The following is an 18,526-nucleotide window of genomic DNA, read 5'->3' on the forward strand; positions in this document are numbered from 1 at the left end:
GATGGACTTTGTTGGAAACAAAAAAATCGCCCCTGACCCTCAGAGAGGGCCCACAACGAGAAATCTTATAAGGGTCATTGCTAGCCTTATTTGGTCGACTTTGAGAGGTCAAGAGCATGATGAAGGATAGAATGAGCATAATGAAGTATCCAGACTTGATCAAAGATGATAAATTGAAGGAGTTTTGCCCAGGAAAGGTAAAATCGCTCCTGACCCTCAGAGAGGGTCCAGAGCGATTTTCTTTGTGTGCACATTTTTGGACCTTTCTTGGACATGAATTTTTATTCATAGCAAAGAACAAGACGATATCTCCCTTGGCAAAGTGATTTTTAGATGAAAAGTGAAACATTTTGGTCCAGGTAGCAAAAATCGCTCCTGACCCTCAGAGAGGGTCCACAGCGAGATTTTCAAATATGCATTATTCTTGCAAGATCAAAGTGATTTTATGATTGGAAGGGATGAAGGAAAGCATGTTCTATCCGTTGAATATAATTTGGAGGATCACCACAAGAAGAAATCAACCCAAAATGAAAAAATCGCTCCTGACCCTCACTGAAGGCCCACAGGGAAAAATCACTCCGGACCCTCAGAGAGGGCCCACAGCGAGAAACCTAAAATGGGAATTTTTCATCCAAGTTTGAGGAAGGCTAAGGTTAGGCATGGGTTTGAAACGATGTTTGAAAAGCCTTGAAGTGAAAAGAAATCGTTGAGAATCAAAATTTTGAAGGCAATTACAAAAATCGCTCCGGACCCTCAGAGAGGGCCCATAGTGATTTTCCAGGATTCTCTCCTTGGTTTGAAGAATTGAGATAAAAACTTGCTTGGACAGGAGGAGAACGTGATGTGTTATGCCTTGGAGGTGGTTTGAAGATTAAAAGATAAAGGAATTTGCCCAAAACCAAAAAGTCGCTCCTGACCCTCATTGAAGGCCCACAGCGAGATTTTCAAAAAAATGCATGTTTTCTTCAAAATGGTGCTAAGGCAAGGTTAGGATAAGGAGAAGAAACCTCCAAAAGCATGATGAATATTATTTTGCCTTTGAAACTTGATGATTTTGGTCAGAAAATGAAAAATCGCTCCTGACCCTCACTGAAGGCCCACAGCAAAAAATCGCTCCTGACCAAGTGATGAATGAAGTTTCAATGAAAAATGGTGGATAATCAAGCTTAAAATCAAAAAGTCGCTCCTGACCCTCAGAGAGGGCCCATAGCGATTTTTCAGGATCCTCTCCTTTGTTTGAGGAATTGTGACCAAATCTTGTGTGGATAGGAAGAAGAGATGATATTTTATGTCTTGGAAGCAATTTGGAATCCAAAAGATGAAGGATTAAGAGCAAGATTGAAAAATCGCTCCTGACCTTCACTGAAGGTCTAGGGCGAAATTGGTGATATCCTTCATTTTTACATTATTGAGCGTTGATATTCCTTAAAATCCTCAAAATTGCTCACTTCGAAGCCTTTGGAAAGATTAAATCAAATTCACATTAAATTAAAGGCATTTTAATTTAATAAATTAATTTTGTACCTTGAAATAATCAAAATAAGCACCTTAGAGGTATTAAAATTAATTTAAATAAATTAAAAATTTACAAGTTGAGCACTCAAATACATTTATTTGCTTTTACAAGCAAGTCGGCCTTCTTTTGAGAAGGATTTTATTTCATTTTCATTTCCCTTTTGGCAAGTCGGCCTTGGAGAGAAGAGAGGTGAGCGCTCTATATATTGGAGGGGTTTGTTTCATATTTCAAATCATTCATTCATCCTTTTTCAAGTGCAAAGTTGAAGTGCAAATTGGAGGAGCGAAATCCAGAGGATTGAAGACGAATTCCCAGATTTTGAAGAAGTTAGTGGAAGGTGGAACCCTTTTGGAAGGTTAAGGGAGGCGCAATTCATCTAAAGGAGAACTTTAATCTAGACTTTGCCTAGTGAAATCCACTTTTTCTTACATCATTTTTCACAAGTCTTAGAGTTTAATTCTCAAGAGGAGGTATGGCAAAATCATCTTGACACCCTTGTTCAAGGTTTGATTTTTAGACACATTTGTTTTGGAAAAATCTAAGTATTGCATGGTTAATTAGGAAATGATAACTCAAGATTTATCATGAAGTTTCCTAATTAAAATCTTAAATCTTCCTTTTAAGTTTAATTTCTAGACTTCAAGATATATAACTAATTTTGAAATGTTGTGTAGGTATCAAGATGGTGACTCCAAAGCCCGGAGGATCTACAAGTCGGCAGGTTCTCATCAAAGAAGATCAAGCAAGGATAAGGGCGACCTCCTCCAGTCTAGCACCGACAATGACGACCTTCTTCGATCAAGCATCATCAAGAATAGCCTCTTCCAATCCAGCATCCCAAGGCGAGGTACATCAATCATCCTGCACATTAAAGGCAAAAGGAGCTAGAGAAAGGGTTCGTTGAAGAAGGAGATAGTTTTAGAAGAGTTAATTAAAGCTAGCTTCTCAACAACATCAAATTGGCATAAACCAAGTGTCAGACAAGGTGGCATCCCAGTCATCACTTCTCCAGTCGGTGTGGTCCACCTCAGCATGTCCAGATTCAATGTACCTAACTCATGGAAGGTGGCACAAACTTCGATGTACCTACCCCAGCTATCCATTGGTCGATTTTTCCAGAGAAGACATGTGTCCTAAAGATGTAATTTTATCATTGGTCAAGCATTAAATGTTATGTAATGGTTGTAACAAACCCTAATTAGGGTTTTCATTATTGAATCTTGGCCATTGATCTCAAATTGATCTTAGCCATCGAATTGTATTATGGGCACTATATAAGCCCCGACTCTTCATTTGTAAAGGCTAATAGAAAGGAGTTAGTGAATAGAGAATAGTTAGAATAGTGAATTAGTTAGTTGATAGAATAACAATTAGAGTAGAGTAGAGGGAGAAGGCAAAGATTGTTGCCAAGATGTTGTTGTAAAAGACTTGTGAAACTTCATTGAAGAAAAGGTGAAATTTATGGGTCGATTCGACAATTTGCATGGTCTCTATACTTCTCATATTTGATTTCATGTTATTAGATGAGTGGAAGAAATGTGTTTGATTGATGGTGAAATTCGTATATCCATACTACTAGCAGTTTGTTGATTGCAGACTTGCCTTGTGTAGTCAACTGGAATCATTCAGCTTAAGCTTAACTTCAATTGTCGCTTCTTCATTGATATGCATCAACTTGATGGTGTCTATGCTTGTAGTGATGATTTGAACATCATAAAGCTTTCCTTCGAAGATCGCACTAACCTTGTGGAGATGGTCCTGTGATGTCAAAACAAGATTTAGTTAGAATTTCATCAAAGATCAATCATTGCTCCTACATTCTTAGTATCAGAGTTAGATCCTTCGCCCTCGTCCTTTTTCCTTTTTTTCAAATCTAAGCCGGTAAAATCCTGTGTTCCAGCAATATTCAAAGCAAATCAGACGTTTAGGTCATCAAGTGTAAGTCCCCTTGTGATTCCAGCAAATCACATCATACCACAGAGAGCTTATCCACACGTAGAGATCCTACAGCAAAGAACCTTGAAGTCTCCCTGATTCATCCTTTTCGCGATATCTTCAGCATTTAGAGGCTTTATTCAAGAGAGGATAAGGTACCCTTTAGGTATTTTATTCTGTGTTCGCATGTGCATAAAAACACGTCAATAGAGCCCTACCATCATCAGCATGGCAACAAGTTGGAAGCCAAGACATGCAAAAACAGAAAAAGAACAGCTGGATATAACAAAAATTAAATTTATTGTAAAAGCAGTTACTTTATTGTAAGATGACTACTTGTGGGCCTGGTTTAATGCAATTCAAAAGGGGGCCACAAATTAGTTATTTCCTAGCTACCAAATTCACCTTTTTGTGTCTTGAGCCTTTTGAAATTTTGTCTTCTAGTGGGATTAATTGAAAATAGTTGAAGGTAGCTGAAAGGGTGATTGATGTTTGTTGAGATCATTAACCAAAAAGCTGTTAGAACTTCTAGAAGGCAAATCAGAGCCATTGGATGGATGGAGTCCTGGTCATTGATTTAGGATGTAAAACCTATAAAAGGCTAGTGCCTCTGTCATTGTAAATGGCTAGAAGATTAGATTTTAGGGCTAGTGGTTTAGAAGTAGCAGTAGTTAGAAATAGAAGTAGAATAAAGTAGGATTGTTGGATAGAAATTATTGTAATAGTAGTTAAAACAAATGAATAAAGCATTGAAGAATGGTGTTTTTGCCATTTACTCTAACTTGTTTGCATCGTTTCTTTTCATCTAGTTAGCACAGTTCAGGGATTTTAATGGTGGAGTGTGAGGGTATTTGATTTGATTTTAGGTTCATGCCATTGGACGCTTGTTGACTGTAGGTCTCTATGCGTGTTAGTTTTTGCCTATTGTTGCTCTAAGTTCAACTGTGAGTGTTCGTTTTGGATTGCGCCAGAATTGGGTATCCAAAGGAATGTTCGTGGTCTGAAAATATTTTACTTCCCCTTGGAGCTTCCACTATTCCTATGGAGTTGTGAGTTTATCTCTGGCTAAGTAGGAACTAGTTTTATTCGAAATTTGTCTACCTGCAGGAACAACCGTTACTATCATCGTCCTTAGGATCTCGAAACCCTATCCCTTTGCTATTTATTTCACCCAGTTGGAGAAGTAAAGCATCACCAGATAGCCATATCAGATGCAAGCCATCTTGTCAAATGCATAAGTCTCTTCGTGTTTACTAGCAAATCACATTAACACTGAGTTATGCTGAGCAAGTCAAGACCTGACAGTTGGAACCTTGAGGTTATCCCTTATGATCAGTTCAAACAGCATTAGGGATTTCCTTATTCAAGAGAGGATAGGATACACTTAGCATTCTATTCTGCGTTGACCGAAAGTGCAAGCTTTCACCATCAATAGAAAGGAGGCAAAGATTTGACTAAGGCAATGAAGTGGACAAATCTTCTCACTGGTCTCGTATGCGCCCAAGTTGGAGAAATTACATGAGGCATGGAATTTAATGCTTAAGGTAATGTCTTTGATAAAATATGGCATTTGGAAAGTCAAAGGGTGAAAAGGGGGCATCAATGATTCATCTCTCCAGTTCAAGGGAAATAGTTACACAGAGTCATTCTTTCACTCTGATATCTTTATAAGCTTTAATCAGATTATTACTTATCAGTTATTTGTTCCCAAAGTAACATTCAAATTACTTTATCTTTAATGATACCACAGGATCTTGCCTGCCTTACATCCAAATAAGTGACCCATTTTTGTTGATAGTTTCCAACATTTACTAAAACCTTTAGTTCAATTTTGTCCTTGTGCCAAGTGATAATACGCAGTGGTATCAGCATGGAATCTGGAATCTTCTTTCAATTCAAAATTCATGTATGGAAAAATTCATTAGAGATTTCAGATTTTGTGTTGCTGTTTCATCTTGGATTCCTATACAGGCCTGGAATCAAGCACACTTCTTGGATGAAAGTTATACCTTCTACTTTGAATAAAATATGGTTTTTCCATGCTTGGAGATCTAATGTTTATTGATATTATTGATCAGAATATTTACTTAGGTGGTAAAGTTCTATTAATTATTCTTCTGTTCTATAGTTTGCATTCTGTGTTGGCAATAAAGACCTGATACTTGTACACCACACGTTTAATCACTTAGGTTTCCAAACTCAAGATTCTTTTTGGTGGACGCATATCATCCATATACTGTTGTTAAAGTCTAAATCGCAATTTGAAAAGTTCCATTAAAATGAAATTATAGGATTCTGTTTTTACAAGAGATTCAAGCTTTGTAGCTTTTCTATGAAACGTATTTACAGGGACATTTAATGGATCCATAGGTGGAGTGAGGAACCTTTTATTTCTGTTCAGGCATCTTTCACTCTTGCATGGGGCTCCAATGGTGAAAATAACAAACATAAACATGACGTGGTCTCCTTTGAGAGTGGTAACATTACTACTGCAGCTCGGAGCCATAAACAGGTAAGAGAGTATAACATTGGACAAACTTAAATTTTTACATATTTAGTTGTGAATTACTGTTGACAATTGGGAACTATAAGAAACGCATTTATGAACTATATATAGGCTGCTTATTAATTTATAATTTGTTATTGATGATTTGCGAACTATTAAGTTTTCTCCAATAACCATGAGAATTTGACTTAAGAGTTCTGTAAAAGTTTTTCTAATTTAGGTTAAGCATATGTGTACAATTAGTTCTACTTTTTATGGGATTTCTGTTTCATTGCGTGAAATATTAATGTAACATTTTTATTTTTGATTGGCATGATATGGATCATTAGATCATGCTGAAGTGGGACTCACCTCCACAGTCTGTGGTCATCTTGACAAAGCCAAACTCAAATTCTGTGCGAGTGTTATGTGCCGAAATGATCAGGTTAGTAAATTGAATTCTATTTTAAATGAAGCATCACAAATCCAGTGTGAGTTTAAAAGAAATTAATTAATCATTTGATATATGATGATGGACTCGGTAGAAGACAGTCATCAAGAAAATTCTGAGTCCTCAAAAGTGAGAAAAATAGGTGAATGGGACTCAAAAGACAGACAAAAAAGGATTTTGATTACAGTGGTTGTTCATGAGGCATTGTACAATTGTTCCTATAAATCTAAATAGAAAACCAAAAAGATAAGGATTAGCAAAAGAAACACTAGGAAGGAAAGTAGATTTCAGGTACAACGTGTATAGCTAGAAGAGGAAGAAGGGAACCCTTCTATAGTCTTCAATAGCAGAGGTGTCTTTAGAATCAACGATGAAGGACTTCTCTGAGAAGATCATCTAAAACATGGTTAGGTTTCTGGGCCGTTGTCTAGTAATCATTGGAGGCAAAATAGTGCCTCCCTAGAAATAGATGAGATGACCTCCTTGACGTTCAAGGCCAACAGAGATTGTTGGAAGTGAAATGACTGGTAGCATATCCTTGACAATGCAATGATGGATGCAATGCAAATATCAATATTTTTATCATGGAAGTTTGGAAATTTATTCAAGAGTAGGCTGCATGTATTACTGTTCTAACTTCTTATTATTTTATTTAATAGATGGATTCTATGCTACAGCAATATTAAAGCACAAAGACTTGAAGCACGCCACAACCTTGCTGTCAAATAAGTGCTCTGCTAAACAAGTTGGTTGTCCAACTAAAAGTGACATGTTCATTCTATGCATTATCAGCTGCTGTTTGTACGCAATTATGGAGATGTATGGCAAAAAATGAAATAGCCATTCTATCAAAATATTGATTTTTAAATTTAAAAGCGATGCAAATGAATGGAGATTGCAAATTTCCAATAGGTTGACAACACTCCTAAACTAGTTTATATTTTTTAAATCTTTCTACATTATAGTAATTACATTGCTGTCTGCATAAACTCTCTCAATTATTAGTGTCATGTAGTTTCCACAGTCCATAATGTTAGATTTGTTAAACTTATTGATTAAATTATGTGCGATTTTTCATCATCAACATTTTGGATCATATTTCATGATCCATCATCAGGATGAAATAGCTAGAGAGCAGAAATGAGAGGATACCTGCAGAATGATGAGATTAAATAGAGGCGGGGGGGATTCTAGAATCTAGGAGGGAAGAAAAATTGCCCAAAAAAGGAAATAAGATTAAATGCAAACCATATAAGAATGGCCAAAAAATAAAACAAAAAGGGGGAAAGGGACACTAGAAAACTATTTGAATATTAAAAAATTGAAAAGGCATAACATATAAAAAAATGATGACTGAACTTGACTATTAGATCTCAAAATAAATATTAATATATTTATATTGGGATAATAAAATATTGTATGTATATGTTATAAAATTCAAATTATATACATATAATATCTATAAATATTTAAGATGAGATATAAATTCTATAAGTATATCAATTTAAATAAATGCCAATAATACAAAGCAACAAAAATATATAAAACAAATAAATATCACTCCATAAACATATAATAACAATAATACAAAAAAATATTAAAATCTCATTCCTTGCAGAAATGGAGTGGGTGTGACAGGAAGGTAGGCATGGTAGAATCAAGTCTGAGAGGCGAGATGGGTCTTGGAAGTGTAGGGAGCACACAATCAAAATGGTAGATGTTAGACATGATTGCATTGGGGTTGGGAATATACTAGAAAAGGTAGTTATCCGACAACCCAACAAAGTTTTGGCTCAAGGAGAACCACAAAAAACCCTAGGTCATGGCCCTTTGAAAGGAGATATGATAAGGATCATTTTAGGCATCAAGATTTTAGGAATGGAGGGCAACATAATATGGAGAGTGATGGAACTATAATGGAGACTTGTATCCTTCAATAGATCTGAGAGCAATGGGTGCAAATCGTGTCCCTATTGGACCAAGAGTACCAAATCAATGCATTGCAGGTTTTTCTAGAGGTGGACGGCTTGGAAAAGATGATAAATGAGCTTGATGAGAATTCATTCTTCATTGAGTGGACTAGGGATTGGCCAACGTTTCCTAGAGTTTGGAGATGGCATGATGAAAACTAGCATAAATTAGTCAAATTGAAAACCCTCCCAAATGGCTTCTTCCTGGTCGTATACCCTAGCAACAGAATGATGAAAATATTGAATGAGGGTCCCCATATTATGGATGGTAGAGACTTCGATCTAAAAGACTGGGTACCAAACTCTGACCAAACATGAATCAGCACCTAAACTTGTCCTTGAGGACACCTCAAATGTGCCTTGCCTTGTTCATTTGATCCCCCAAAACCCGCTCAAGGGAAAAGAGGCCTAAGTCGTTCCTCTTTGGGGAGGAAATGCAAAGTTTAAAGTGCAAAATGAATGATACTAATGCTAGCTGACCTAAATAAAATTCAATTCAACCATCAAGTGTTCAAGTCGGCTTTATTGTTTAGAAATGCAACTTCAAGGGTGAGGAATGATATAAAAGAGGATCCAATCCTTCATTCAAACACCAAATACATTTTGAATCAAGGCGAACAATGGAAGAGCAGACTTGAGCGAAGATAATCAGCAGATTTGAGTGTAATATCCCCCTTAATTTTTTTGATTTTTAAATACAACACACACTACAATGCACCCGTTAAGGTTAGGAAAGATAATCTCAATAATGCTGAAAGTAACCAAGCCAGCCTCTTCCACTTTTCAGCGGGGTATGCTTTACAGTCCAGAAATGATTGATAGTACTACTATTCAACCTTACAAATAAGAGATGCAATGCATAGGAAAGAGAGATTAGGCTGTCCAATACTGCTGAATATCACCAAACTTATCACAATTAACAAACTCAAACCCACCCACAAAGAAATAACATACTAAACTGGAATTACAATCTGCTGTTTGCATAACACGCAGAAAACAGCCACTACCAAACTCACTATTATGCTCATAACTCACCCAAAACAACTCGAAATGACATGAAAACAGAAGCAATGAAAACTACAACTGAGGCGATGCAACAAGAACTCCAAACTTGCACCGCGAACACCACAAACAGCCAACATGCAACCCAAGGCAGCCCAGAAATGGTACGACCAGCAGCAGAAATACGATTTGCAACCAAAAATCAGCAAGCACACCAAAAGAAACGCCAAGGTAGAAGAATGATCGCCCTCCAGATACGCTTCTAACGAGCTATTACCCAAAATAATCGATTGCACAGGCAGGGAGATATGGTCGAATCTTCGCTTCAGCCACACCAAAAACCAGCAACACTGAAATCCACACCACACTGAAAATCTCGCCCTTCTGAGGTAGAAATCACCCCAATTACAACTTCCACACAAATCAATGCCCACACAAATCGAACCACACATATTCAGATTATCCAATCACAGCTAGGAGTGATGTCTCATACTCGTAGTCTGTCAAAAATCCTAGGAGGTATTCACCCTTGAAGATTGTCTGGAGTCAATTCGACAGCATAACGGTGTAAAGTGTTCTAAGATACCAAAATGAAGCCCCATGCCCTGTATTTATAGAACAAATCTCCCCCAAATTCACTTCAAATTCATTTCAAAATGAAATGAAATTCCATCACATGAATGGGTGCCAAAAATCACTTAATAATTTTTTTTAAATAAAACATAAGTCCATTCCCAAGGTGGGCGTCCAACTCTAGTGAAGGCAAAAATGTAAAATAAATTTATCTTTTAATTCAACTCCCTTATTTCTCCATAGTGGTGTCGAAATTATTCAATCCATAAGCTTAAGTCCGACTAAATATTTCCAAAATGTGATGCATTGTATTTTGGTGTCCAACAAGAGGGTGAAATAATTCGCCCAAGTAGACTTAGGATAAAATTATTATTTTCTCCTTTTTCCCAAGTTGAAATAATACTGCTAAAAATAGTAGGTGTTTCCAAAGTGATTTTTACCACATTCTGAGCAGCTGCCAAACTTACTAAAAATAGTAAGTCTTGAAAAGGTCCTCAGATTGGTTTGCATATTATACCATCGCAGAGCTCACAAAAACCCAGAAAAACCCAGATAACTCAACTGCTTTTGCCTCCACTTACTAAAAATAGTAAGTAAATCAAACTCCAGAACTTGCTATGCATGTACCCTCACTGCGAAGCTTTCTGAAAACCCAGAAGGAATCCAGAACCTAAACTGACAAATTCCAACATGCAAGCCTTTGAAAATGCAGAAACGTCCTCCTAGAGGTAGGAAACCCTAATTTTTGCTTTCGACTAGCTCACGGGTCTCCGGAATAGGCTAACGGTCCCCAAAACAATCTAAGAGCGGAAAAGGGGACATTAGACTAAGACGAATTTTAATCAATTACTTTTCAATTTGAAGCGAATTTTGTCAGCTTATAGGGCGAATTGCAGGTTAGACATTGGAGCAATTTTGTGAGGTCTGATTCTGGTCAAATTGGAAGACCTTTTTACCAGGTTTTGAGGCAGACATCAATGAATCAGGCCTGATTGCAAAGAATTTCCAGGTTTGAAAAGTCATTTTCAGATTTGAAGGGATTTTTGAAAACATGATTAAGGATGTATTAGGAGTGTGAAAGATTGAGTAGTACTTTATTATTATATTTACATGATTCATAATGTTTTCTTTTTAGGTTTTGATGCGAAGATGGAAGGCTAGGAAGGATGAACATCCATGGAGACGTGAGGAATCAATCACATGGAAGAATTCAAGATCCACACATTTAAGCGAAAGCAACATGGAGGATTGAATGATGCAAGCTTGCTCTATGATGGAAGAGGACTCATCAATAACTACAACAATCTTGAGTTTCCTTCGGAAATCTAAGATCCCATGGTCAAGGTCAAAGAACATTCGAGGTATCATAAAGGAGTGATATCAACACCTCAAGATCAAGACATGATGAAGATGATGGTGATGCATGGACAACATCAAGACAAGGATCATACTGCAAGGAGGAGAACCACATGGAATGTATTACAACAACGAGGGAATCAATGAAGGAGATGTTAGGATGCACATTGCAACATATTCGACAACTCGAAAACATTATACAAGTAAGTTAAATTCAAGATTCCAAGGTTGAAAGTGGAAATTCATCATAAGAAGAATTCTTGAATGTCAAAACTGAAAGTGAAAGGTGATCAAGGACATTGTGATAGTTTCAAAAGAGTTAAGCAAGGTTAGAAACTTGATCACCAAGATGATGCAATTCAGGAACATGACCCATCATAATCACATCAAATCTTGGAAATGTTGAGTATCAAGAGATATTGCTTGAAACAGAAAGACTTCTTTGTGATGATCTACAAAGAGCAAGCTGAAGTGGCACCTAATCACATTCAACCAATCAAATAATTCAAAGTCAAGGTGTCCAAGTTCAATGAACCTAACTCATCCTACGAGAAGGGCAACTACACGTGACATGTGGCACTACATCAAATATTGTTCAATGTACCTAACCTCGTTTTTAATTGGTCTACATTTAAAAGACGTGTCCAAAATGTTGTAATAATCTCATTGGTCGAAGAAGAGTTAGTTGTAACTAATCCTAATTAGGGTTTTATTGTTAAATCTCAATCATTGATTTCAAATCAAATCTTGGCCTTTGAATTGTAATTGAGACCTCTATATAAAGCTTTGCCTTCTCATTTGTAAAGGTTAATAGTTCAATAGTCAGCTAATAGTTGATAGTTAGAAGTAGAGTAGGAGGAGGAAGCTAGAGATTGTTGCAAAGACTTGCTGAAATCAATACATAACTTTGATTGAAGCTATGGTGAATCTCTATGTTATGTTTCTACATTTTACATGGTTTATTGTTACTTCTCAAAGTTAGTTGTAGTTCTGTAATGTCCCCATTGAGATTTACCATAATTTAGTCCCGAGACAACAATTCTAACTTAAAGTGAGAGTTGTAATATATTAATAGGTATGATTTTATCAAAACTGAATATATTATATTATAATATTTAACTATAAATTATAAGGCTACTTTGGGAAAATAGAACTTATCTTGATAGCTCTCTCTGATTTATATACTTGAGATATCTGCTTCTATACTGTAAACTTCCTCTTTACTAGAAGGTCCCAAATCTAAAATTAATAAGTAATTAAAGTCTTCAAGTGTCTTTTTCTTAACTCCCTTACTTCTCCTTTATCTTCATATTTTTTTTTCTCCCTCTACTTGAATTGATGTATGTGCTTGACATGTCTTCCTTTTACTCACACACCACCCCACCACTTCTCTATTTACAATTTATATATATATACATCTTCATTCTGAACTAGAAAGATATGCCCCTTCCTAAGACTCAAATCCCACCCCTTTTGATATCCGCTGCCCTTGCATTTATTTTATCTTGAATCATTGGTATATACTTTGTTTTATAACCATTTCTAAGTACTATTTGTTTTCTGTTTATTACTTAACTTCCACTGCTGGCTATTATAATCATGGAACATAGTTGCAGCCCATTCTATATTAAAGTCTCTGCTCTCCTTATTCACATATCATTGCTGCCTTTGATTTTGACTTCTTCTCTTAATATATCTCAAATAGAATCGCCTTTGCCACATCCACATTGTGAATTTCAATGACTTTATTTGATTTGTAAATATTGCTGCTTTCTGTCGGTTTGCGAATTGTTTGTCTCTTAGTGAGCTCCGAGTCTTGACATTAGGGGGTCGACCCCACAATTTTCTGGTGTTGTCGTATTGATGTTTCTTAATGTATTTATTATTCTTCGTATGATAGATTTTCACCCTTAATAATGATAGATGAGCATCACTATTCGTTCCTTTTTCCTTAAAATCACCTTAATTGCATTATTCATGATTTATATAGATTACTCAGCCACGTAATTGTGCTATCTCTTTAATATTGATTTTAATGATCCGTCTGACTTTGTATTTACCTTCGATAGTTTGCATCTGATAGTGATCACAGTGATGACATAAGGAAACCCAATAATATTACCATAGCTCAAGTTTTAGAAGAGTCTGAAGTTTTTGCTGAATTCATCCTCTTGCTCCTTCAAACAGTAATATATAAGTCTGACTTAACTCCATATCTCCCAATTGATGTTACTTCCTTCTACTGCACATGTTGTTAGTCTATATCATGATGGCCAATATTAAATACCATAATCGATCAGTTTTAGTCCCTAATAGAATTCGGATCTAACATTCCATAAATCCGTATTTAACTCATAGATGCTGGCCCGCAATATAGTACGATTCATCTTCTTGGATGAACACTAATTATAATACTTCTTATCCTTCCTTTCTGAATCTGATTCCATATCCATCCTCATAGAGTGGGAAAGAATGCCTTCCTTCTTTCACTGGAATGATTTCAAACTTTCATATATATGATTGTAAGGTTGCCTCACTAGAGACATCTTTTCACTATGATGCTTCTCCTTAAGTGATCACATTCTTCCTTGACCATTGGTTAATTTGATATCGCTGTCTTAACAACTCTTTGCTTTATTAATCACCGCTGACTAATCATTTGATCAGTGTCTTTTCCTTATGTGGATACAAGCTTCTCTCTTGAACATTAATCAGTACTTATTAAATAGACTTAGTCAATTAATTTCTCCCCCAATATATATGTCTTAGTCGACCTGCCAATCAATCGTGTCTTGCTTGATATTATAGGTGATATATGACTTTGTCATGAGATCGGTTCGATAGATACAGTCATTACGTCAATCATGTTCATAAACTATCGACCTCCTCCCTTCTTGGCTGATCCTTGATAGGATACTATATTAAAGCTAAATCAGATGCTAGTGTTGTCATTGATTCATTAGTCTCCTTAATGCATCGATAATGAGTCTTGATGTGATCCAAGCCTTGGATGTTGTGTATCTCCCTTCATTTGGTCTTCATAGCTTTCTGGTTTTATGGATCCTTGTCATATATTCCTAGACTATTCATGGTTCCTTATTCACATTATTCACAAGGATAATACAAGGAGCTTTCTTAACGAAGTCTGATTTTGTTTTAGAACTTAGATGGGACTATCACAATAAGAGTTTCAACAGGGGACATGACAAGTTCATTGATTATAATGGAGAAATGTGAAGATGTTAGATGGAATTCCAGCTCATATTATTTGGAATTTGTTGACTGCAAATTGCAGTGAATGGTTAGTTTGAACTCGATTTAGCACTAGTTCGATCGTGAATGTTCACTTGAATTGCGCCAGTATTGGGTATTTGGATGAATGTTTTACAATATGAAAATCCTTCGTTACCTTTGGAGATCGCATCAGTTTTGCATAGTTGTTTCCTCATGGCGAAGCAAGGCTTGATTGGTGGAATCCATCTATCTAAGTACTATCCATCATCTTCATTGTCTGTGGGTTTAGATTAAAATTCTTTAACCTTTCATCCTTTTGTCTTTTATTTTCAAAAGTGAGTTTAGATTGTACGTTCCAGCAAAGCGTAAGTCCCTTTGTGATTAACAGCATTATCACGTCAAATCACTAAGTCTATCCAACATTAAATTTGATTGTTTTCTTTGTAAACCTTGGAGTTGCCTTAGTTGATCACATTGTTTAGCATATGAGGTTTCTTTTCTTCAAGAAAGGATTGAATACTTAGTATTTTATTCTGTGTTCAAGGTGTCCTAAAAAATACATCAATAGGAACCAAAGCAGGGTTCAATCTACGCTGGTGGAAAAGGATTCTCATTGGATGTTGATGGAGGTTTTGTCAAGAGATCTACCAAGACCGGTTGTCCTTTTGTATAATTATGGACCAACAGCTAGAAATAGTAAGAAGGAAGTTTGGATCAAGATCACAAATGTAATAGAAAGGTTGGGAGCTACAATGTTATCATTGGAGGTGAGTTCAATGGAACTTTGAACAATTCAAAGGAAAGAGGTGGTTGAAGGAGACAAATGCAATCTCTAGTGGACTTTCAACACACTGTAAATTAGAATCAGCTTTTGGATGTGATCCCAAAGAATGGGATCTTCGCTTCGACAAACAAACGGGTTGGTTTCATGGTTATTGCGGAAAGTCTGGACAAATTCCTCTTGGCAGGAGATTGGAATGATATGCACTTAACATATGAATCGTCCATACTACCAGTTTAAGGATCAGATCACTTCTCGGTGATGCTGAATTTCAGACCGTATGTCATCCTTGATCGCTGCCTTTTCAAGTTTAAATGTATATGGCTTTGCGATCTAGATTTGGATGCAAGGATGGCTCAATGGTAACATGCGGATCTGTTTGTGGAAGGGACTAAACTCTTTGCTCTACAAAAGAAATTAATTTATATTAAAACCAAATTGAAAGATTGGAATAAACACTATTTAGAGAATATTTTTGATGAGAAGCACACGATTGAACTGAGTCAGTTGATCTCAAAAGTTTATTAAAGAGGGGATGAGAGTGGAGAATTTTAATCAGGAGAAACCTTTGACAACTGAATGCATGGAGGTGGTGAGGAGGGAAGATATTTTTTGGCATAAAAAATCTACAGAGTGCTAGATCAAGAATGGGGATAGAAACACTAATTTCTTTCATTGTTTGATTGTAACTAATAGGAGTAAGAATCGGATTAGTGAAGTCAAAGACGAGAATGGTGTCTCTCTTTTCTTGACAAAAGAGATTGGAGATGAGGTAGTAAATTTCTTCCATATTCTTTTGAATGGGCAAAATGCATCGGAGGAGGAAGTGAGCAGAAATTCTTAGAAACATCACAACAATAATTATCTAAGTGAGCAGCTCATGAGCTTAATTTCAAAGAACGAAGTCAAAGCTGCTACTTTCCAGCTTGGCCAAGACAAGGCCCCTAGGTTGGATGGTTTTCTTGCACGATTTTTCCAACATTTTTGGAACTTATTCAAGGACATTGTGGCAGCTGTGGAGGAGTTCTGACTCAATGGTACCATGTTGAGAGGATCTAAATGATACATTTATAGCGCTCATTCCAAAGAAAGAAAAGGTGGAGGTTATGAGAGATTTCCGCCTGAATTCTATAATGTCACCTTCATAAGTGCAGATGTAATGTCCCCTAATGGGACCCTCTTATATTCTGGCCTAGAATCACAATTTGAGTGCATAGTAAATACAATAGAGGGACACTATTGTCAACTAAAGCTTGGTCTGGAACCTGTACAACAGGTTAGTCGACATTTCCATTATGCTATGATAGATTATGTATTCAACATTCTTTATATATTGCCTCGTTTATTATAAGGATTCAACAACCCTTTCTCTCCCTACACCTGCCCCCATTATGGAGCTCAAGGAGAATCACACAAGGCACCTCGAGTCTATCCCTCTCCAACAAGCCCAAGAGCACCAAGGAGCTCATCAACTTGGCCTCTTGGCCCACACTTGGGGTTGGCGTACCTGTTGGAACCTAGTGCTCTTGCTTCCTTGTATTCTCTCTCCATAATTGGATGGTGAGATTGAAAGGTATTATAGACTCCATCATATAATTTACTTAATCGTCAAATGAACAGTTAGTGAAAGAAAGGAATTATTATATTGGCATTCCTATCTTATATTATCCATAGGAAAGTATAAAGATGAACAATAAATATATTTGTACAGTCATAAACCAGATTTGTTATGCTATGTATATCACAAGAAACTTATACCAAAATTACAGTATATGGTTGAACTCCTGTATGCCTTAATTTATTATCAATATTTAATCTGATCTTCTTCCCTCTTTGGATCCTTTGATTTGAGTGAATGCTCGATGATATTTTGATTCCCTGATCCCCTAAGTGATGTAATGGTTGCAAATATATATGTTTACACAACCAATTGGTTGTGTCTCTTGGAGTATAGAGACATTTTCATTGGTTATGTCATAATCGCATCACTTGAATATATTAACCGATTATTGCTGTAAGTTAATGTGATCCTTAATGAATTGGTTTACTTCCTTAATCATGCTTGATGTCTTATATCGATATTGTATGGAGTTCAATAATTAATGGTTCGATGGTATTAATGTTATCGGATTTTCCTTGTTTAATGGTTGGCAAAGATACATACCTTAATCCGCATCATGGTTGATTCCATTCGACTGGATTTCTTGATCATATGGTTGGAATAACTTCGATCTGAATTGTATAAGTTGTCGGATGTTCATTTGGATGTTTTATCACAGTCTAATTATTAAACAGTTATAAGTATTTCACAGACTCATACATGTATGGTTATCAACTTCATCATACATAGTTGGAACTGTGGATGGATTGGATATGAGATATCATAGATCTGATTAAAGAGGTTAATTCATATGAATAATAAATAATTGACACATAAATATATTTAAATATAGGGCATGACCATTAATGAATATTATTATATTTAACTTGACTAATTCATTGTGACATGATCGGTATAGGATGCCATCTCTTAGACATGCAGGCTCATGGATAGTGTTGTTGTGGACAGACATTTTAATCTGATTCTTGGGTAAAGGATGGGGACATGACAGTGGACGTACCATGATAGGGATTAGCCTATCACCGGGTTCTCGTAGGCTAAGGCAGTGGTTAGGGAGCCCATTCACGGCGTTTGAGACCCTTTGGGGAGGTCTGCAGGGCATGTCAGGAGTTTAGCATCAATCTCCTATTTTTAAGGAGAATGCTAGTTGATTGGTTGACCACCCGGAGGCCAGTGAAGTGTTGTAGAAGGTCCTATGAGCATTTCCAGATGATTTGGTTTAGTCTCCTACTTTTTAGGAGAATCTTGTTGATGGAAAAAATTGCGCTGCTGCTTTTCGGTCAACATAGAATAGAATGATGAGTATATCCTATTCTCTCTTGGATAAGGAAATCCCTAGTGCTATTGGGGCTGATCACGAGAGATAACTTCAAGGTTCATTTTGTTAGGTTTTGATTGGCTATGGATAACTCAACGTTGATGTGTTTTGTTGGTAAACAAACACAAGGGGACTTACATCTGCTGTGAGGATAAACTTTAAAACGGGTTCCACAAGCAACTTTAAGACTTCACAAGCCTTACATTCATCAGATATTCAGTATTCATGATGTTGTCCTAGATATTTTGTAATAGATTTTCAAAATAAATAGCAAAAAGGAAGGG

General features: G+C 36.3%; 1 protein-coding gene across 4 annotated transcripts in view; it reads left to right on the forward strand.

The window, feature by feature from the left end:
• LOC131067798 (probable NAD kinase 1) overlaps nt 1–18,526 on the forward strand; it is a 223,324-nt gene that overhangs the window by 118,775 nt on the left and 86,023 nt on the right. For all 4 annotated transcript variants that reach the window (XM_058002958.2, XM_058002956.2, XM_058002955.2 and 1 more), the window contains 2 exons: nt 5,853–5,963; nt 6,287–6,381. In XM_058002958.2, coding sequence (XP_057858941.2) covers nt 5,853–5,963; nt 6,287–6,381 — 206 coding nt within the window. The remainder of the gene's footprint in view (nt 1–5,852; nt 5,964–6,286; nt 6,382–18,526) is intronic.

Source organism: Cryptomeria japonica, chromosome 3 (genome assembly GCF_030272615.1).
Source record: "Cryptomeria japonica chromosome 3, Sugi_1.0, whole genome shotgun sequence".
Taxonomy (NCBI): domain Eukaryota; kingdom Viridiplantae; phylum Streptophyta; class Pinopsida; order Cupressales; family Cupressaceae; genus Cryptomeria; species Cryptomeria japonica.